Genomic DNA, 22199 nt, shown 5'->3' with positions numbered 1-22199 from the left:
CTGATTTTCACAGACATAAAAGTATGTTGTGTAGAGTCCCGTGGTCAGAAAGACTTAAAGAGATGGGAGTCCAAGAGGGCTGGGAGTTTCTTCAAAGTGAAATACTGAAGGCTCAATCACAAACAATTCCCTTGAGAAGAAAATGGAAGGAAGGCCTTATTACCAAGGATGAGTATAAACAAATAACCAATAATTGTAGGGGGAGTGTTAGAAAAGCTAAAGCTCAATATGAGCTTAGGCTACCAAGAAGTTTTTTTTAGTTATATTATATTAGTTATATTTTAAGCAAGAAAGGGACACCATAGGACCACTGAGAGGACAAGAAAGTGAAATTATAACAGATGATGAAGAGAGGGCTGAACTGCTTGACTCCTTTTTCTCCTCAGTCTTCTCTTGTGAGGGAAATAGTGATCAAGGTGATCAGAAACGTAAAACAACACAGGGGATGGGAATGGTGGCCTAGGATCACTGTTGGAACAGTCCACAAACACCTAGTTTCTTTAAATGAAATAAAGTCTTTGGGGCCAGGTGAAATGCATCCAAGGGTACTAAAAGAACTTGCAGATGTCATCTCTGAACCTCCGTCCATTATTTTTGACTAGTAATCAAGCCCGCTGTAATCAAAATACAGCGGGCGCTAGGCAAGGGAGCCTCCGGCAGTCGCGCGCAGCTCCCCCGCCAGCGGCCAGATAGCCTGACTCCCCGGCGGCCTGACTCCTCGGCCGGCAGCCTGACGCGGCGAGAGGCGCTTTGCAACTCTCGCCGCGTCCGGCCGCCAGCAAGGGAGCAACTGCGAGCCCCACTACGTGCGGCTGGCAGTTGCTCCCTTTTCGCCAAGGCAGGAATCGGCGAGGCCAATCGGCAGGCGCAAAGTGCCGATTGGCCCCGCCGATGGTCTGTCCAGAGGAAGGGGCCAATTGGCACCCTTCCTCATCCCGGACAGAGCCCGCCCTAACTCCTCCCCCTAAGCCCTTACGGCTTTATTTAGTCCGCGGCGCCCGTGGCGCCGCGGGCTGTGTTAAGATACTTCTTGGAGAACGTGTGAGGTGCCAGATGATTGGAGACGGGCAAATGTTGTCCCAATCTTCAAGAAAGAGAAAAATGAGGATCCTGGTAATTATCGACCCGTCAGCTTGTAGCTGGCAAAATTTTAGAACAAATAATCAAACACTCGGTCCTTGAGCAGCTAGAACTGAGCTGTGATTTCTAAGACTCAGCACGGGTTTCGCAAGAACAAGTCATGTCAGACCAACCTTACCTCTTTTTTCGAGGTGACTACCTTGCTGGATCAGGGGAATGCCGTGGACATAGTTTATCTGGATTTCAGTAAAGCTTTTGATAAGGTTCCACATGATATTCTTGTTGACAAGTTGGTAAAATGCGGTATGGATCCTAATTCTGTCAGGTGGATCAATAACTGGTTGACAAATCGTACCCAGAGGGTACTTGTTAATGGTTCAGCATCTTCTTGGAAAAGAGTGACAAGTGGAGTACCCCAAGGATCTGTCCTGGGGCCTGTGTTGTTCAACATATTTATAAATGATTTGGATGAGGGATTAGAGGGGATACTTCTTAAATGTACAGATGATACTAAACTGGGAGGGGTAGCAAACACAACTGAAGACAGCAATAGAATACAGGATGATATTGATAGTCTCAAGAAGTGGGCTAAACTGAATAAAATGAAGTTCAATCGGGACATATGTAAAGTTCTGCATTTAGGTAGGAAAAACCAAATATACCAATATAAGATGGAGGAAACTTGTCTTGGCAGTAGCATGTGCAAAAAAAATCAAGGAGTCTTAGTAGACCATACATTGAACATGAGTCAGTAGTGAGACTCAGTGGCTAAAAAGGCAAATGGGATTTTAGGCTGTATCAAACGGAGTACGGTGTCCAGATCATGGGAGGTGATGGTACCGCTTTACTCTGCTTTGCTTCGGCCTCACTTGGAGTACTGTGTTCAGTTTTGGTCACCCCAAAGGGATGTTCACAAACTAGAATGTGTCCAGAGGAGGGCAACAAAGATGGTGAGGGGTTTGGAGACCAAGACGTATGAAGAAAGGTTGGGGGAGCTTGGTCTGTTTAGCCTAGAGAGGAGACGACTGAGAGGGGATCTGATAACCATCTTCAAGTGTTTAAAAGGGAGCCATATAGAGGAGGGAGCAGAGTTGTTCTCTCTTGCCCCAGAAGGACAGACCAGAACGAATGGGATTAAATTAATTCAAAAGAAATTCCATCTAAACATCCGGAAGAAGTTCCTGACAGAGTGGTTTCTCAATGGGCTTCCTCGGGAGGTGGTGGATTCTCCATCTTTGGAAATTTTTAAATAGAGGCTAGATAACCATCCAACGGAGAGGCTGATTCTGTGAAGGCAAAGGGATAGTAGGTTACAGTAGATTAGCGATTGGGATGTGAGTGTCCTGCATAGTGCAGGGGGTTGGACTATATGACCCATGAGGTCCCTTCCAACTCTATTATTCTATGATTCTATATGCTGCGGTTAGATGTCATTGAACCGTCATACAGTGAATGGAAAAGCCCGACTGTACTGGTGCCAAAGCCAGATGGCAGCATTCAATTTTGCGTCAACTACCAGGAGGTTAATAAGATCACTAAGTTCGATGGGGGGAAATTTGGCCTCTACCTGAAAAGGTTGTCACCATCCAGGAGTGGGCGACCCTGCAGACTAAGATGCTACAGCCATTCTTGGGGCTGGTTGGCTATTATAGTTGGTTTATCCCCAAGTTCCCTATGTTGGCAAGTCCCCTGACAGATTGCCTCAGGAGAGGGCAGCCCGCGACCCTTCTCTGGACCACGCAGTTAGAGCAGGCCTTTCAACATCTTACCGGTAGCCTGTCCCACGAGCAGGTGCTCCAGAATCCGGACTTTACAAAACCTTTTGTGGTGCACACTGACGCTTCTCGTACTGGTTTGGGGGCTATTTTGGCTCAAGTTTACCCAGATGGGGAGCATCCGGTGATGTTTCCGAGTCGTAAACTTCAGCCGGCAGAGTGAGCCTATGCAACGATAGAGAAAGAAGCCTTGGCTGTCAAGTTGGCTGTGGGGGCTTTGAAGTATTATTTAACTAATAACCCTTTTGAATTGGTGGTTGATCATGCACCTTTGCAATGGTTGCAGTGGATGAAGAACCATAATCTTCGGGTCCTTCATTGGTATGTGTCCTTGTTGCCTTTTAGGTTCTCCATCCGCCAACGGCTGGGCAGGGACCATGTCAATGCTGACTATCTATCCCACCTGTTTGAGGATGAGGACACAGAAGTGAGATGCTCCTTAAAGGGGGGGGAGTCCGGATCTGCCCAATCTCTCGGGCAGGAATCCAGACTTCCCCCACCTGCCCCGGACCGAGATGCCTGACCCGATGCTGCTTTCTTCAGCTTACCCGGAGTTTGGGAGACTGGTGGTGGTGGGGGCGAGCAACGTGATAGAGGAGCACAAAAGGGCGAGGGAGAGAGAGAGTGGAAGGGCATGCTGAGGCTTGAGATGGAAGGGGAGAGAGGGGGGGAGAGAGAGAGAGAGAGAGAGAGAGAGAGAGAGAGAGAGAGAGAGCGGGCACCACCCCTATGAACTTTAGATTAAACAGGGATATCTCGGCACCCCGCTTGTGGTGTGGTAAAAACTTTTTTTTACTACCTCCCTGAAGAACAGTCGTTAGAGTAGGAGACCCAGATTCTAAATTCCTCAAAAGAACTCACACCCCTTGACTGTTTCTTCCGTTATTCAGCATAAAGCAAAATATTCTTTCTGAAGAGATTCCAACAAAGAAGAATTGGATAAATCAATGTTCAAGGCAAAAGCATTGGATAAATAATAATAATTACAGGCAGGCAGCCATATTTTCTAACAAAATGTCTCAGGGAGGGGAGGCAAGGACCTATATACTTGTGAAGATTGGAGTTGATGGCAAGTGTTTCATTTTAAAAAGAGGTTTTTGAGAAGATATTTGAAGGAGGAAGGTGAAGGAGAGAGGTGTGGTACTACAGCAGTGTTCCTGGAGGGCATTCAAAGGGTAGCAAAAGAATTTGGACAAGAGCACAGACGCCCTCAGTCTAGGCAACAATGATACCAAGCACAGCCAGAAACTTCCATACTAGTTCTACCTGTATTCCATCTGCAGCCATGAGCAATTAAGTCATGAATATTGTGGAAGAGGATAAAGATCAACATGACACTCTGGGCAGGGAGGGCTGAGGAGGTATCTGTGCATGTTCCAAACCTAATGGGCCTGCAACTGTCCTCTCATTTTCTCTAAAATGACAGGTTGGTAAAGAGATCATTTCCAGCCTCCATACATCAACTGTTCTTGTCTTGAAAGGGAAATAATCAATGTTGTCTTAAAGTTTCCATCATTTGGGGGAAGAGGCAGCAAAACGTTCCAATGGGTACCATTTATGCCCTTTAGAGAAATCGTCAATTTCTACACAGAAGACAACGCAAGAGGTTTCGGATCCAGTCCATCAGACAGCGTATTTTAGCATGCCTCTGAGATACAGTGAGACGGATCAAGGAAGAGAGCTTGTGAGCCTTCAAAAAAAAAAAGCCATCGCATCAGCACTCAACCCTTTCCGACTGTGCAATATATCTTCTGCCTGATAGATCACATTAGATAAAGGATTGCTAGGAAGTACTAACTGGAGGCAGGATGACTCACTTATCTTGCACATTTTCTAAGGGGTGCACAGAGGTTTAACCACAAAACTCCCAGTGCAGCTCTGAAAGCTAACAGCCTAAAGAGCCCCTCCCAACAGAATATATTCTGAGCCCAAGGCAAGTGAGGAAGCACAGAAATGGTTAAAGTTCTTTCATGGGTCCCTCCCAGCCTCCACTGGTAACTGAGGCCAGTGTTAGGTTTCAGTAAAATGGAACAGGTCAAAGAATTAATTACTTGCAGCTAATTCTGCTAGTGGCCTCACAGGCTGATTTTTCACTCATCTACTGTTTCACCTCGTAATTCTCTGAACATTTTTCTCTGTAAGCACAGGACAGCCAAGGTGACCCATTAATATGTGAATCCATGTGCACTTCATTTCACAACTTGTGCTTTTGTTTTCCAGGGATATCCTTGAAAATTCCCCATTTATGATTATTTGCCATTTTCTCTCATCATCATCTATCACTTTGATGAATCAGAAAACAATTACCAGCAGGATAATTCACAATCTTGACATTGCAGCTACTAGACCTGCCAAGCTGTGACAGCTTAAAATGCTAAAAAACGAAGCCAAAAAAATGAATGACTCTCATCCCCAAATGAGTTTTTGAGAGGTTGGAGCTGTTGATTTCTCAGCCACTGCCCCAACCTCGAGAATGATAAATACATCACTGACAATCAACACCAAAGACCAAATCCTCATCATTGCACATATCAGTACTCAGTCATAATACATAGAGCTCCCTTTTGTTTTAACTTGTTCCGCAAACACTTAAAAATCCACAGCAACTCCAAAGGATTAGATTGAATGCACGCACTTTACATGAAACCCTAAAAGGATCTGAATGACCAACTCATACGCAATATATAACCAGCACTACCAAATGTTCAGAGAGACTATACCAATCAAGTTTGCAGATGACACCAAATTGGGAGGACTGGCAAATACTCCGGAAGATAGAGACAGAGTTCAATGAGATCTGAACACAATGGAAAAATGGGCAAATGAGAACAAGATGCAATTTAATAAAGGTAAGTGTAAAGTTCTGCATCTGGGTCAGAAAAATGAAAAGCATGCCTACTGGATAGGGGATACACTTCTAGGTAACACTGTGTGTGAACGAGACCTTGGGGTACTTGTGGATTGTAAACTAAACATGAGCAGGCAGTGTGATGCAGCGGTAAAAAAGGCGAATGCCATTTTGGGCTGTATCTACAGGGGCATCACATCAAAATTACAAGATGTCATAGTCCCACTGTATACAGCACTGGTCAGACCACACCTGGAGTACTGTGTGCAGTTCTGGAGGCTTCACTTCAAGAAGGACGTAGATAAAATTGAAAGGGTACAAAGGAGACCGACGAAGATGATCTGGGGCCAAGGGACCAAGCCCTATGAAGATAGGTTGAGGGACTTGAGAATGTTCAGCCTGGAGAAAAGGAGGTTGAGAGGGGACATGATAGCCCTCTTTAAGTATTTGAAAGGTTGTCACTTGGAGGAGGGCAGGATGCTGTTTCTGTTGGCTGCAGAGGAGAGGACACGCAGTAATGGGTTTAAACTTCAAGTACAACAATATAGGCTAGATATCAGGAAAAAAAATTCACAGACAGAGTAGTTCAGCAGTGGAATAGGCTGCCTAATGAGGTGGTGAACTCCCCCTCTCTGGCAGTCTTCAAGCAAAGGTTGGATACACACTTTTCTTGGATGCTTTGGGCTGATCTTGCGTTGAGCAGGGGGTTGGACTAGATGGCCCCCTCTTATGATTCTATGATTCTACCCTCTCATACTTTAGATCAGGGGTAGTCAACCTGTGGTCCTCCAGATGTCCATGGACTACAATTCCCATGAACCCCTGCCAGCAAATGCTGGCAGGGGCTCATGGGAATTGTAGTCCATGGACATCTGGAGGACTACAGGTTGACTACCCCTGCTTTAGATCATCCCTGCTAATTGGTCTGGATTAATGAGCCTCAGTTTGGTACCATATCAGCCTACTGCATTTTCCATGAATCTTGCCTGTTAAAATCATAAGTACACACGAACATGAGAAGAGCCATGCTGGACCCATCAAGTCCAGCACACTGCTCACAATGTGGCTAACCAGCTGTCTCTGTGAAGCCTATGAACAGAATAACCTCAGCAGCATCCTGCTGCCCCTGCTCCCCAGCAGCCAATACAAAGAGGAACACTGCTTCTGTCACTAGAGCAAGTAGATATCCATCATGACTACTAGCCACCGATAGCTCCACACTCCAGGAATTTGGATATTTCCTTTTAAACCCATCCAGTTCCCACTCATCACTACATCCTGTGGCAGCAAATTCTATAACTATGCACTGCATGAAGACGCACTTCATTTCGGCTGTCCTGAATCTCCCACTCTCCAGTTTCAGTAGCTGACCCTGAGTTCTAGTGTCATGAGAGAAGGAGAAAAGCCTTTCCCTGTCCACTCTCATCACCTTGCATAATTTTATAGACCTCTATTGCATCACTTCTTACATGCCTTTTTGTCTAGGCTAAACAGCCCTAAGTGTTTTAACCAACTGCTTTAGCCCCCTGGTTATTTTGGTCACACTTTTCTGCACCTACAATATTTCTTCTTGGATGTGGTAACCAAATCCAAAACCTTTATTGGCATATAAAACTATCTTAGTTAAGATTTAAATAGGTAAGCATAAGATACAAAGAACCCAGAAGGAACTAAAAGTATACAGTAGGTTGTCAACAGCAGTCCTGACGCAATTTGATTGCCTTTGCAAAGATTTGGCCACATTCTCTATTATTTCTCTGTTGGTATTATCCAGAAACAAGGAAACCTTACTAAGATCATGAAGTCTCTGCTTAGTTAACAAAATGGGACTCAGAAATTTTATATGAATGCTTGTATAAAAGGGACAATAAAAAGGACAGATGAGACAGTTTCAATATTACATGTTTTGCATAGACAGTACCTATCTAAAAGTGGTACACTTTGGAATCTTTCTAAAAATATCCATTGGTTTGGAATTAGAAGATAGTATAAGTAAAGAGCTATCTGGCCTGCTTTTGGTGAGATCCCCAAATTCAAGGGGGAGCAAGTTTTATTAGCTACACTGATGAGACTTTGTTATTCAGTGTCTAAGAGCCTGTATTTTATAGTTTGAAGGAACTCAGAGAGGAAATAATGTCCAAAACAATGTCTGAGGACCTAATTTAAATTTCAATATGGACCAGCCAATTTGAAGAATTAGATTCCAATTGCATCAGACCTGCTGTTAAGGGCAATCTACTGTATACTTTTAATTCCAAGTTTCCAGAGACATCTACTTCCAGAGACAAATAAATATACAGCCTTGTTATTTTTCTTAATTTTGCATGAAACATTTAAATAGTTATTTTTGTCCCTGGCTAAATGCAGCAAATCCATGTTTAAAGGCAATTACACCACCAATAAAATCAACTAAGTCCTTCATTGAGTGTCTACAGGCTTGCATAATCCTGGAAAACATGCTCCAATTCCTTTTTTTTTTTACATGAACATCCTACATGAGTAGATGCATCAAGACAAGCGTGGTGTTGTGTGTCTTGCTGCAGAGAAAGCTGTCTTCTGCAACGGACGCTGCTTTGCACTTTTTCCTGTGCAGCTGATCAGCTTTGTCCAATTTACTAACCCTATAAGTGAAATATACAAGACTTACTGGCTGTCTCTCCAACTTCTCATATTTACCAGAATAGTACATTTCTACAATTCAGAAAGAATTCAACCACTACAGATCTGTTACATATAATGGTGACAAAACATAGCTTTAAAAATACATATACAGGCAGTGGGACAGTTGTGTTATTAATCTCTGGTAATGTCACAAACATTGTCCTATAGCCACCTATAACACATGTCCACAAAGCTTTTACAACTGCACACTGAACATGTTGGGGGGGGGAATTAAATTTGACTTTAGTACAATATAAGATAGAATGGATCATATAAGCAAAAGCTTCAAAACATTTCAAGTGTTCCTTGAAAATTCTATTTGAAAGCACTTGTGTATATATGCAAGGGAAATATTTTTACATAATATATTGTTAATAATACTTCCCAGGTAGAAGCAGGATTGATTTGTAAAGGTAAAGATAGAAATAATTTTGAATAAATCTGTGTTCTAAGTTCAGGCACCTGAGCTATGAAAACAAAGGCAGTTTTTCTCATAAAGCAGGAATGGCATAGTGATTAGAGAGGGTGTACCAAGGTCTTGAAGGACCAAGTTTGAATTCCAGTTCTAGTATAAAAAGCTGGCTGGGTGACCAGTCTTTCAGCCCACCTTACCTCACAGGGTTGTTGTTGCAAGGGGAGAAAATTTATTTATTATTTATTTATATCTGGATTTTTATAATACTGTCTTGCAGCAGTTTACAATAAAAAATAAAATACAATATAAAACTCCAAAACATTCCTTAACAAATTAATCAGATGGCAGTTCCAATCTCACATGCCCCATTCAGCACCTGGGTCCAATTAGCTCTTTTCGCTGAGAACGAAGGTCCTGATCGAAGGCATTGAGGTAACATAGGTAACATAGTGTTACATAGGTAACACTCAGACCTCACCCCGGCCTCAACCATACGCCTAACGGAAGAGCTCCGTCTTACAATAAAGTAGGAAATAAATAAATAAACAATGACAGTGTATGTGAACGAGGTTTTCTGGAAATAGACAAGAGGGATTCCTTCATTAATGACTAACACAACCCACCCCGAGCCTTATGGGAAGGGTGGGATAGAAAAATAAAGTTTATTATCTTAACCTCTGCAGAAAGCAAACTTTGGTTAGATCGGACGCTATTTGGTGGTGTTTGCCAACTTTCAGAGTCGACCCTGGAGTTGTGTCATTAACAGCATTTATTTAGCAGCTAAAAATATTCAGGGTCATGCCCTGAGAAGCCTCATCTGGTATTTTGGTTAACACGTAAGAGCCCGGGCTTTTCGTGACTCGATGGGAACCAGCAGAACCGGGGAAAGAGAGGACGGCCAGGGCTCCAACATGACACCAGGTCGGCCATACCATCTACCAAGCGGAAACCTCCCAGACTAGCGAGTGGTCCTGAAACGGCGGGGCGGGGGGGTCACTCTAGGTGAAGATCGCCCTTGGAGATGGGGGTGGAGCTGCGACCAGGTGCAGAAGCCGCAAGAGAAGCAGCACCAGCGGGAGAAGAAGAAGCTCCATAGGTGGAGCCGAGCAGAGACAGGCTACTCACCGGCCCCAGAGCCGCCCCACCGGGCCGGTGCCCCGCCCCCTCCCACGCCGGCCACAGCAGGCGGCAACGTCGACGTCTCCGCAGCCTTTTGCTGGGGTTCGACCTGATTCGGCAACGGCGGAGTGGGGTTAGTGCCCACAATCAAGTTGGCGCGGATGGCTTCGCTTCCCGCAGACAAAATGGTCACAGAACGCGCTCGGAGGTCACGTGAAGCTAAGGGTCGCCTTCAGTGAGGCCTTCAGCGTCATCTTGGATGAAGGCAAGCAATCCGGTAGCCTCCATCCTAGTTAACGTGACGGCGCTATAAGTGATTTTGCAAGCTTGGCTGTGTTGCATCCGTGCTTTTGCAAACGTGAAAACCAAGGGCTATTTTTGTTTTGTTTCGTCTCCTTCGCCCTGCGGTGTTCAATTGCACGGGGAAAGCAGTATAAACAACAAACATTTTTATTCTGCCCTTGCTCCAAGAAGCACAGATTGGGATCCATGGTGGCTGTTTTTTATCTTCACAACAGCCAAGTGACGTAGGTTATTAAAAAAGAGCAAATGGCCGTCCCAAGGTCACCCAAGCAAGTTTGAGTGGCGGAATGGGGATTTTAATGCGCATCCGTTACTATACGGCCTTTCTAAGTTTGTGTACCGAGAATTGTTATAAAATGTGGGGATCGGGAAAGTTAATTGTAGTTAACTGTTAAAATATTTGCTTTTCCTGCGTTCAAAGTGGTTTAATTTCAGCAAGCCATCCTTGAGTGCCCATTCTTTGGATTCTATGAACTCACTCCGTCTAATCCGCCTTGAGTCCCAGTGAAAAAGCGGACTGTGACTATAATTAACTCGTACAACTTCCTCTAACTCTCCATAGGCATGAGCTGTTGCATCTCTCATTTTTATCCTGCTTATCCATTAATGAGCAAAAGGTGGCTGCTTATACCCTTCCCGTCTTTCATTTTATCTTTACAATAACCCTGTGAAGTAGATTCAAGTGTGTAACCCTGTCGGTATGAATCAACAGTTTGAGTCCTGTGACACCTTTCAAACCAACAAAGTTTAATTCTGGACATAAATTGTCATGTGCAACAAAGTCTAATTCTGGGTATAAGCTTTCATGTGCATGATGAAATAAACTTTGTTGGTCTGAAAGACCGTACTGGACTCAAAACTTTCTCTTTTGAAGTAGATTAGGCTGAAAAAAAGAGACAGATCCATGGTCGCCCAATGAGCTCCACGCATGAATTCGGATTTGAACCTGAGTCCTTAGTTCGACACAGGGTTGGCAAAGCTGCTGTTGCAGTGTGCAGGAGATGGGAATTAAGCGATGAAGTATTGGCATAATAAATTAATGAGTGAAGTGGGGGGGGTATAAAGAAGTGCCCTCTGTCTCGGGAAAAGTCCTACTGGAATAAATCTTAGTTGTGAAGGTGTCACTGGATTAATGTCAGCACGAAAGAAACCTGGGTCAAATTTCTAAAGGGAGCTGTCACTTAAAGGCCTTCGATGACTCTTGGATACCCGGTACTAGACGTCTAAAGAACTGTTTCATTCCTAACGGATTTCCTTGATCTCGCTTGCCCGTATAAAAAATGGCCATTCGAAGAGCTTGAAGTGGGTCATATGACTCCCTTTCAAAAGCTGTTGAATATCGAATCTCGCGGGAGTCCCGAGCTTTTCTATTCTCGCGTTTTGCAAGAGGAACTTTCGCGATATGTGGCTTTGAAGCCCGAACGTCTCGCGATATTTCAAAGCTCTGGGAGAAAGTGGATATCTCGGGGGCGGCGACGCTGGGACAAAATGGCGGAAGAAGCGGGTAGCAACGGGGAAGCTTTAGTTTTGCCGGTGGGAAAGGAGGCAGGTGAGGCGGCGTCTCCTTCATAGTCTCCCGGGGAAAGGTGCTTGTCCTCCTGTGCTTGATCACGGCCTTTAGTGGGTGAACCAGGAGTGTGAGGGGCCCGGCGGACCTTCCCCACTTCTTACGTGTGGCCGGGACTGTCCGCAGTTCTTCCCCCGGCCCGGGTCTCTTCCTCTCCACCGCTCTGGCGCCCCAGAACAGGGCCTGGCTCTCCTCCCGGCCACCTCGCCAGCGCTGCACCGGGCCCTTTGATTCGAATTGCTTCCTCCGCTCCCTGTCCTAGTGAGGTCCTTGTGGGAAAGGCTTTAATGTTGGCAGTTTTTAAATGTCGCTGACTAAATCTGATCACTGTGATGAATTAACTTTTCAGTTCTGTTTCATAGGATAGGATCCGTAACTAATGGCACAGCTGGAAGTAAAGAAACTGTGCCGTGCCTAGATTCCTTTTCACCTCTAAGAGGGGTGGGACCTCCATCCTATTTCACGTGTTTCAAAATGCATGTTTTTAAAGAAGTTCACTGTGTCATAAGTGTTTTTCCTTGTTGCTCGAGACAGTGTACAATAAAACAAGCAAATTCTAGCTTCTCTCTCTCGACCCATTCCCTGCGCTAGAACTTGTTGCTGTTGTGAGGATTTTAGCTTCTTGTTCCAGGACTAGAGGCATTTAACATCCCAAAGGCCAAGCAAAAGTGGCAGCTAGGTGCTGCTTTGCCTCTAATGGTAAATAAACACTTGAATGTTGATCACAACTCATTTGGGCTTCCAGAGAAAGTTTTCCCTAAAACAAAGAAACAACACTGGACTATGAGGTCGACAGATTTTAGTGCCTTGTCCACTCCTCCAGTCATCCTTATGATTCTGATCAAATGTAGTTTTTAGTTAGCACTTGGGGAATGGAAACTGGTAACTTACATGTTGCATAAAAGGCTTGGTCTCTGAGAAGTGGATTGCAATGTTTGTCTAAATCTGAGTGTATTTTCTTATACTAACTACAAAATTATATTGACAAATTGAATTTTCAAGATTTAAGAAGTTGGCACAAGAAACTGAGTGACACAGGAGAGAAGGGAGAAAGAATGGCATTAAACTGGGTTAAATGAACAGATGTTGGTGCATGGCAAGGATAAGGGAGGAAAGTAAGAACTACCCCTGGAAGTATGAGAGAGAGCAAGTGACTAGGCTGAAGAAGAGGCAAGATAAATGGAAGAAGAGGCAAGCTGATTTTTTGTTGCATAAGGGAATGCAAAGGGGCAGTGATAACTTTTGTGTTATACTGCTATTGCTGTTATAAACCCAATACGGTTAGTGTATAATGATATTTTTCTGTTGTCAGTGTACCACACCCCTGTGGCATCATTACATATGCCAATGCTTTTAATTCGTGGAGTCTAGAATTGACTTGAAGTATGCCACTTACCGATGGTTTTATGCTTGCTCATATGTAACTTCATTGGACTGTTTGAAGTGTTCTGGTCGTGGGCAGAATTCTTGCTAGTCACCATTTTTCTTTACTATAGGAAATATTAAATATAGACAACTCATTTGACGTATTAAGGCAATCTTTCACAACTTTGAAAAACTCCAGGAACATTCTTCAGGCTTCAAGAAACCCCAGAAGTGGCATACTTGTGCAGACAAATCAGAGTCCAATAGCACCTTTAAGACCAACAAAGACTTATTCAAGGCGTGAGCTTTCGAATGCAAGCACTCTTCGTCAGACTAAGAACTGACAGCGTGTTTGGATGCTGTGACACAGTTTACTAATGTAACAGGATTAACCTTTGCTTATATATTCCTACTGTTATTATGGTCAGTTCTTAGTCTGAAGAAGAGTACTTGCACTTGAAAGCTCATGCCTTGATTAAATCTTTGTTGGTCTTAAAGGTGCTACTGGACTCTGATTTGATTGGGCTACTTCAGACCAACACAACTACTCATTTGAATCAATATTTTTGCAGAATATGATTGGGAAGCATATTTGTGTACATGCCCACCTGGGGCCCCTTCCCTTCCCACCCCCTCCAGGCCCATCATTGGCTATTTTGAAAGAGGGGGTTGACTTGACTATGATCATATCACTCAATAAATGTTTAACAAATTTTAAAAAATATATTAAAATTGATTAACATCCACCCATACAGGAAACTTCTGGGATTTCACAAAACCCTGGTTGAGAAAGCCTACATTAAGGAAACATTACTTTTTATAGTGGTCTTAGGCTCCTTTAAACAAAAAAAAAAAGCCCTTCTGTTTTGTTGCCACTGCAGTCAGACATGTGACTATTTGGAAAGAGATGTCATGAATGCAGTTGTATGTGCAGTCATTATGCTGTAAATAACTTGCGCCATTTGTAGTAAAATCATTGCAAGAGATGCTGCATCTTCAATAAACTTTTTGTGATGACTTCCGAATACTTCCAATGACATTCCACTTATTTTTTTGAAGACTCTTAGCAAAATTTCTAGTAATTATGTCAGATTTCAGGTCCATTCATGCTATACTTTTCTGGAGGCAACAGTAACAAGGTTAAGGTGTTTGCCTACCGCAAGTACAGTATTGCCCAGTTTGCAACAGTTTTATCATTTGCTAAGTGTTCTGGTATAAGCAATAAATATATTTCAATAGTATTGGAAATTCATGTATTGGAAATTCCTTAAGTTAAATTAAAGAGAAAGATGATAGTATGGAAGAGCAAGTTCTAGTGAGACATCTTGATCTGTTATAAAGATACCTACAATCAAGGCTTTTGGAAAAACATGTATCAAAGTGCAAAGCTTCCTATTTGCTACAATGCAAACTGTTGATATAGGTCAAAGGGTCACTGAGACAATGTGTTTTGTTTTGGGTTTGGGTTTTTTTTAAGAGTTTCTTTTTTGGATTATCTAAATCATAGTATATGCTTACTAGAAACAAAACTTGTTGTAGTAGATACAGTGGGCGCTAGAAGGGGGAGGGGGTGGCTCCTGCTTCAACTTGGGCCAGGAAGCCCTCCAGCCGCCTGGCAGTGAGGTGGCTGGAGGGTTTCCTGGGGCAAGGGGGAAGGGAAGTCTTCCCCCCCCCCCAGGCATTTAATTTGTCCAGGAAGCCCTGGGAGGCGGCTGGAGGACCTCCCGGGGCCAAGAGGGAAAAGAAGGCCACCCTTTGGCCTTCCTGGGCCAAGGGGGAAGGGAAGGGCAAGGACCTCCCGGGGCCAAGGGGGAAAAGAAGGCCACCCTTTGGCCTTCCTGCGCCAAGGGGGAAGGGAAGGGCACCCCCTCAGGCTTACCGGGCCAAGGGGGAGGGGAAGGGAAGGTTCTCCCCTTCCCCTCAGGCTTCCCTTCCCACAGGGATCTCCCCCCCCCCCACAATGTAAGTCCTTGCATGGCCGGCGTAGACTCGGGGGCCACTTGTGCGGCCCTCCGAAACTTCAGCGGGCTGTGTGAGGCAAGAGCAAGTTCTTCAAAGGCCCCCCACAGGCCAGGGAAGCCTCAGGTGCCTCTAGTGCAGCCCTCCAAGGCTTTAGCGAGTTGCGGGAGGGAAGTCCCTTTCCTTCCCCCCCCCTGCACTGTTGAACGGCATTCACAGCCTGTCGAAGCCTCAGGGGCCATTTGGGCATTGGCCCGAGGCCGTGGGGGGCTGCGAGAGGAAAGCCCCTTTCCCTCCCCCGAGTGTGACAGGGCTTCTGGTGCTTGGCGAAGCCTCGGGGGCTACTTGGGCATTTGCCCTCCGAGGTTTCACTGGGCCTTGGGAGGCCAACCCCTCGCCACCAGATTGCCCATGGCCAGGCTAGGGGGGAGCAGACGATGTCTGGACTTTGGGCACCTTCCGATTGGCCCAAAGTCTGAATTGGCTCTGCCCACCTAGCCCTTATCCTTTTATTTATACAGCAAAGCTGTATAAAGATATGCAGGACAGATTAAAATGATTATAACCATCATAAATATTCATATTGGATCTTTCTTAAAGTTGCAGATATAAATGTTAAAAATAAGCATCTTTGTCAAAGTGTAATCTGAATATTTATTTATTCTTAAATTTATATCCCAACTTTTCCAAGAAGCCAGCTCAGGGCGGCTCACAGAATAAAATGGGCCCAATGCCCCGTCACAGTAAAATGATAAAATCAAAACACATTTCTCCCCATATTAATAATAAAACAATCTAACAACAACAAGGTGGCGGGCAAAATCCAAAATACCTCCCAATAACACCCCACACACACAGTCCATCTCTAGCCAACAAAGTGGCTTTTTTTGTTGCATAAGGGCATGTTATAAGGGCATGTTGCATGTTATAACAGGCTGTCAGATGTACTCGCCATTCATCTAAGCATAGCAGTTGACATAGGGTGGGCACCACAGATCAAACCCTAGGCACTCCCCTCCCCCGGGTCCTTAACCAGATGTCTGGCAGAAGAGCTCTGTCTTGCAGGCCTTGCAGAATGTTGATAACTCCATCAGGGCCCTCAGCTCTTCTGGGAGCTCATTCCACCACGTTGGGGCCAGGGCCAAAAAGGCCACCAGAAGATTCATACTAGGGCTATGCGGGGTGACATCCAATTCTGCCATTCCACGCCAATGCAGCCAGCGCCGCAGGGAGGGAGGGGAGGCACAGATGCCAGTGCGCAACTTGGTGGCACGGTGCTGGCTGTGTCGGCCTGGAACGGCCGATTCGGCCATCACCGCACACAAATCTAATTCATACCCACTATGACTGATTATGCATGGGGCTAGAAATCCAAGATGGCGGCAGCAGGGCAGTTCCAATTATGCACTCTGCTGCCGCCATCCCAGCCCTGGCCCAGCGCAGTGCCTCAGAAGACATGCAACGAGGATCCGCATTCCCTGGGATGCTGCAGGTGCCAGCAGGGACTGGGTTGGGCCAGCCCCATGCATAAGCAGAAGAGCCGGGCCTTTTGGCCCAGCCCTTCCCTCAGCCTATGGTGTCCGTTGAGGGACACTCTATGCCCCTGTCAGCTCCACGGAGCCAAGCGGGGAGTCCCCCCCACCTTCACCTTGGTGGAAGAGCTGCATGCCACTCCCCACCATTGTACGGTGGGGGCCCTATTCCCCCCACTCCCCCCCCCCCGCTTTCCCCCTCGCTGTTGCTGCCTCCAGGTAGCATGTCGGGCTTTCCAACAAAGGCAGCCCATAATCTGGGGGATTCCATCCCCCATGAGTACACAGCTGCTGCCGTGCTTAATGGGTGAGAGCGAAGTGCCATGCATGGGGCATAGTAGACAAGCAGTCCCTCAGATAGGCAGGACTCAAGCCATGTATAGCCTTAAAGGTCAGAACCACGACCATGAACTTGATCTGGAAACAGACAAATAACCAGTGCAATTGTAGCACCGGTTGGATATGGGCCCCCCAAGGAGGGGGGCGAGGACACTCGCAGACACATTTTGTATCAGCTGTAACTTCCAGGTCAAGGACAAGGGTAGGCCTGCATAGAGTGAATTACAGTAGTCTAACCTGGAGGTGATAGTTGCATGGATCACTGTGGCCAGGTGTTCTGGGGACAGGTAGGGCACTAGTAGCCAGGCCTGGTGCAGATGAAAAAATGCCGTCCGAGCTGCATTCGTGATCTGAGCCTCCATTGAGAGGTTGTTTCTTTGTAGAGAAAAAGGTAGAAGTAAGATAGTTTTCTTAAGTCATCATATAGCACAATAGATCATGTCTTTATATTATAGCTTAACACTGACAGCTAGAGACTATGGGTTTGCACTAATGAACAGCATGGACATTTACCATCTGTCTCATGGGAAATAAGGATCTAACCAGTAACTACCACCAGTATTCCCTACTTATTTATTGAGGGATAGAGCAGTTGTATGGCAAAGGTAAGGAGCAGATTAAAGAAAAAGGAATACTAGAAACAGAAGAAGCACGTTTTAGTGTTAGTTGCAGTCCACAACTATCTACAAAACCTGCTGTGGCTAAAAGTCGTGAACAAACAAACTTTAGAAATTCATGTCTGAAGAGAAATGTCTTGCTCTCTTGTTTGTGGCCTTCCAGAGACCCCTCGACATAGTTATTCTGTTGAGGTAGCTTGGTGATTGCTAGATTCCCTTGTGAGTTCTTCTGGTATTATGTTCCTTCCTCTGAAATTAGTGCTGTGGTTTGATACATTATTTTAAAATGTTAACCTTTACTTTTGAGTTATCTATGGTTTCTTGTGCCACCTTAGAGTTAGATCTTTGGCAACAATATTTGAAAACATTTGTGGAAGTAGAATTTTTTTTCTGCCTCCTCACTGCAGCCTCCTATGATTGCTGAAGAGGCAGTGCCAGGAGTTGGAGGACCCCTGTGAGTAAAAGGCATGTATCATGAAAGGCTGCAGCAGACAGAATTGCCTCACTCTGGTACTGCTTCTGGAAGCCGTAAGGGAAGATTAATTCTCCTCCCCTTATCTCTCAGTACAGCTGTAGGTGTGTGTGGCCTTTATACATGTGAGCTCACCCCCTCCCCCAGCATCATGTTCTCCTTCAATACCTGTGTCCACCTGCAAGTATGATTTAATAGGATAATTTATTGGACATAAGATTTTAAAAAGCTTGAGAACCACTGCCCAATGTTTTGTCAAGGCTGCATGAAATCATTGTCATTTACAGGTCAGTATCCTGGGAGGCTGAAATGTTCCCCACTAGTTTCTGAATGTTGTCCAGTTTTATGTCAGGTTTGTATTGGTTTCATTTTTTTGAATCACTATTTGTTTGCCTTAGGCAGGCAGCAGAGGGACATCATTGGCAAGTTATGATATTAAATAAATGAGTGATTATATGGCAGATGATGTTAGGCTCTGTAATAGTGTTGCCTGAGCAGATACGGGGACAGAGTGATACCTGAATTTGTTGCACAGTCTAATTGCGAATCTTATTGATAGCCGGTGAATGGTGTGTTCTCTCTAATGGGTTTTTACCACCAATTACTAATGTTGTTAGTGGTCATTCCATGTTGTATGAGGGTGTGTCTTCCAAATACTTATCACAAGAAAACATAATTCAAATTAGATTCTTTCTGACTTGCAAAATGGTAAAATTTGAAATGCAATTTTTCTTGTCAATATAGTGATTTTCTTGAGTTTGTAAATGTATGCAGTGTGCTTTGAAGACAATTACAGATCAGTTACAACTGAGACTTTCTGCCCACACAATTGTATTTTCCTGTTTGCTTAATCACTGTAAAAATAGCAGCTTCTTGATTGTGAGATTATTAGTTTATTATGTATGACCTGACCTGAGTAGCCCATGGCAGCCTGATCTCATCATATCTTGGAAGCTAAACATGGGTGGGCCTTGTTCAGTATATTTGGATGGGAGATGGCCAAGGGATACCAGGGTCAGTGTACAGAGGCAGGCAATGGCAAGCCACCTATGAATGTCTCTTGCCTTTAAGACCTTATAGGGTCAACATAAGTCAGCTGTGACTTGATAGCAAAAAAAAAGTATGCATATGGAATGAACTACTGACCATAAAATGACCCTTCTTTCTTGAAACTATGAGTTGAGTCCACATTTAATTTCACTCACCCAGACAGGTTTTGTCAGTGGAAGAGAACTTCCCTGCCCTTTCCCCAGTAATATCTTCAAAATGCTGTTTCTTTGGGGCAGGGAACCCTCATGGACAGCATCAGTGGCTTTGCATCAACTTTGCAGTAGGAATTGGTGAGAAATAGCTCCAGCTCTTCCATTAGTAGAAAATTTAGTCTGGATCCAGACCTACATGAGGTGCTAGATATTGTCCATTTGGGGCCTAAAGAAGTGCCTGATCCTGTATGTGCAGCTGTTGCTGTTGATTTATTTGTTTGGTTAAAGAAAGTATTGGTATTGTGTTTAAAATGGCATAGACCAATTCTAGGAAGAAATGTTGAACTTTTCTATGTATTCTGTGTTGAGGTAATTATGTTATTTATAAAGTTAATCAGCAATTGAAATTGTTTATCTACAAAGGACTCCTGACATGAATTACTGTATATACTCGCATATAAGCCGACCCACATATAAGCTGAAGCGCTTAATTTTACCACAAAATCTGGGCAAATTTATTGACTCGCATATAAGCCGTGGGTGGGAAATACAGCAGGCTACTGGTAAATTTACAGGGTGGCCTAAGTGCTTAATCCATGCTCAATCATCACAGGCTTTCCCATCCAGCCTCCCTCCTAACAAATACAGAAAAGTCAAGAGGAGGAATAGCTGCTGGTTTTTGTACCCCACTTTTCACTAACCAAAGGATTCTTAAAGTGGCTTCCAATTGTCTTCCCTTCCTCTCTTGATGCCAGACACCCTGAGAGAGCACTGACAGAACTGCTCTGTGAGAACAGCTCTGACAGAAGAACCAAATAGTGCCCCACAGACCAGCAAACCAGAGCAGAACAATAGTACCCAAAGTTGGCAACCTACTACAACAAGTACAACAGCTACCAAACTGGGGGGCTACAGTGCCCCCCAGAACAAAACACTGAAAGAAAGAACTATAAAAATCAACTTTTAAAAGAAACACAACCCCAAGAAGAAAAGGCAAACAATGTTGCTCCTCAGATAAAAGAAGAAACACTGAACAAACAGTAAATCCCAAAGCACCCCCCCCCCCAAAACCAAAAGAATAGTTTGGAAGAAGTGATTAGGAAAAGAAGGGGAAAAAATATCAGAATCCCTCAGTCAAACCATTGATGTCCTACAAGCTGCCAGAGTAAGCTTTCAAGATATTTGCAGAAGGCAATGGTTAGCTTGAAGCAATTAGCTCACTTGCAAAGAGTTTCGTTTTTAAGATCTTTGCAGAAGGCAAAGGTTAACTGGAGGCCACTAGCTCACTTGCAAAGAGCTCAGGTTACAGGTGCAATGCTGCGATTGGCTGGCTGGGGGCAGGCTGTTAATCAATTACCCACATATAAAAACAGTGCTGGAAACCCCGGCTTATATGCGAGTATATACGGTAAGTAGTTATTTCTGCAGCTGCATGTTTTTCCATTGATCTGTCCTTTATTTTTAAAAGTGGAAGAGGGTTAAGTTATAAAATCCTATAGTTCAACTCCATCATACCAAGGAAATGTTAGACAATGCATTACTTTCTTGGCTTGCTGGCTTGCTACTGGCTAATTCATTTTTCTAGAATTATGAAAGTGTTTCTTCATTCTTCATTATAATGTAGGGTGAGAATTAACTGATTACAATGTAAATGCTTTTGTCTTGACTTGCAAATATATTTTATTTACTTCTCCCTGATTTGGAAGTTAGAATTGTCATGGGAAAACTCTGAAATCATTTATTTGGCATGATTATATAAAACCACTCTTTGAAGCTACTAGTGATAGCTATGTTGGCAAAGACCCTAACAGAGATAATTCATTAATCTGTATATTTTCGTAGTTCTATATCAATATGCTTATTTGTGGGCCCCCCTTTTTTTTCAGTGGATCGTCTGATCAAAGAAAACAGCCACATCTTCACTGACTCCCAGTGCAAAGTGTGTAGTGCAGTTCTCATCTCTGAGTCACAAAAGCTTGCTCACTATCAGGTATGCTTCAAGCTATGGGCAGCTGCTGAAACGTAATGCTAATTATGGAGGCCTCCTGATATGCTTTTCTTGGTTTTTTCTTCTCATTTTTCCAGAGTAAGAAACATGCAAACAAAGTTCGGCGGTATGTGTCAATCCATGGTGAGGAAGAGCTTAGCCAAAGCAAGAAAATAAAATTGGACACAAAGCAGGTAATATAGAGCAGGTCAAAAATTCCAGAATAACAAGCAAAAGTTTTTGTGTGTACACTTATATTATCAGAATGTGCAGTAATTCCTTAGGGAATTCTAGTATCAGGCATTTTTGCAAGAGTAGTCTTGTATTTTATTTTAAAAATTGTCTTTATCTGACTCTTTATTTAAACATTCAAGTACTGCCTTTGAAAATCAAATAAATATCAAGCAAAGCAGTAGCACAAAATGAACTGTAAAGCAGGCATTGCAAGATAAACAATGATATTAGAGCAGTGGAACTGTACAGAACAGCAGAATCATGACACAACTAAAAAGTCAGTTGATACAAATAAGTCATTCAGATTTAGTTAAAATCCAGTAAAATCAAAACAGGCTGGGAACTAAAAGCAAAGCCAGTCATTTCACTATCTACGAATGCCCAGGCAAATAAGAAAACTTTCAGTTGATGTTTTCTAAATTTTAGTGGATTTGATACCTGGCAAACAGTTGTGGGAAGGCAGGGCAAGGCTCCTCAACAGGAAAGACTGTGTCCCTAATAGCCAGCCATCTTGTCTTAAATGGGGTGGGGCAAAAAGAGCAGACAAAATAAGTTCTTTGAAGGGGAAAAAATTAATGGCTTCCGGAAAACTGGAAATTCACACGATTGTTAATGAGCCTTTTCATGCTAAATTAATTTGAAAAACTGAAAGTTCACCTTTTCAGACATTTTGGAATAACACTGAAATCCCTGTTTATAGTTAATGAACCTACTAGAAAATTAA

The 22199-nt window shown here is 43.9% G+C and overlaps 2 protein-coding genes across 25 annotated transcripts in view; one reads left to right on the top strand and one right to left on the bottom strand.

The window, feature by feature from the left end:
- UIMC1 (ubiquitin interaction motif containing 1) overlaps positions 1–10098 on the bottom strand; it is a 128831-nt gene extending 118733 nt beyond the window's left edge. For 2 of the 7 annotated variants that reach the window (XM_077326281.1, XM_077326276.1), the window contains exons 1-2: positions 3125–3258; positions 2850–3020 (exon numbers count right to left, since the gene is read on the bottom strand). In XM_077326281.1, coding sequence (XP_077182396.1) covers positions 2850–2976 — 127 coding nt within the window. In that variant the 5' untranslated portion in view covers positions 2977–3020; positions 3125–3258. Of the gene's footprint in view, positions 1–1258; positions 1565–2849; positions 3021–3124; positions 3259–9711; positions 9784–9904 lie in introns of those variants that run through there. The other 5 variants (XM_077326287.1, XM_077326282.1, XM_077326278.1 and 2 more) reach the window with 4 other exon arrangements.
- Positions 10099–11605: 1507 nt separating this feature from the next.
- Positions 11606–22199, top strand: part of ZNF346 (zinc finger protein 346) — a 112576-nt gene continuing 101982 nt past the window's right edge. For 12 of the 18 annotated variants that reach the window (XR_013229146.1, XR_013229144.1, XR_013229142.1 and 9 more), the window contains exons 1-3: positions 11607–11750; positions 21141–21244; positions 21340–21435. Coding sequence is in view for 9 of the 18 variants with exons in the window: in XM_077326305.1 (XP_077182420.1) it covers positions 11690–11750; positions 21141–21244; positions 21340–21435 (261 nt within the window). In the remaining 9 variants the exon portion in view is untranslated. Of the gene's footprint in view, positions 11751–18339; positions 18405–21140; positions 21245–21339; positions 21436–22199 lie in introns of all 18 variants that reach the window. The other 6 variants (XR_013229149.1, XM_077326302.1, XM_077326301.1 and 3 more) reach the window with 2 other exon arrangements.

The sequence above is a fragment of the Paroedura picta genome, chromosome 3, assembly GCF_049243985.1.
Source record: "Paroedura picta isolate Pp20150507F chromosome 3, Ppicta_v3.0, whole genome shotgun sequence".
Taxonomy (NCBI): Eukaryota; Metazoa; Chordata; class Lepidosauria; order Squamata; family Gekkonidae; genus Paroedura; species Paroedura picta.
The sequence above is the reverse complement of the archived record's forward strand: the minus strand, read 5'-3'. Positions and strand labels throughout refer to the sequence as shown.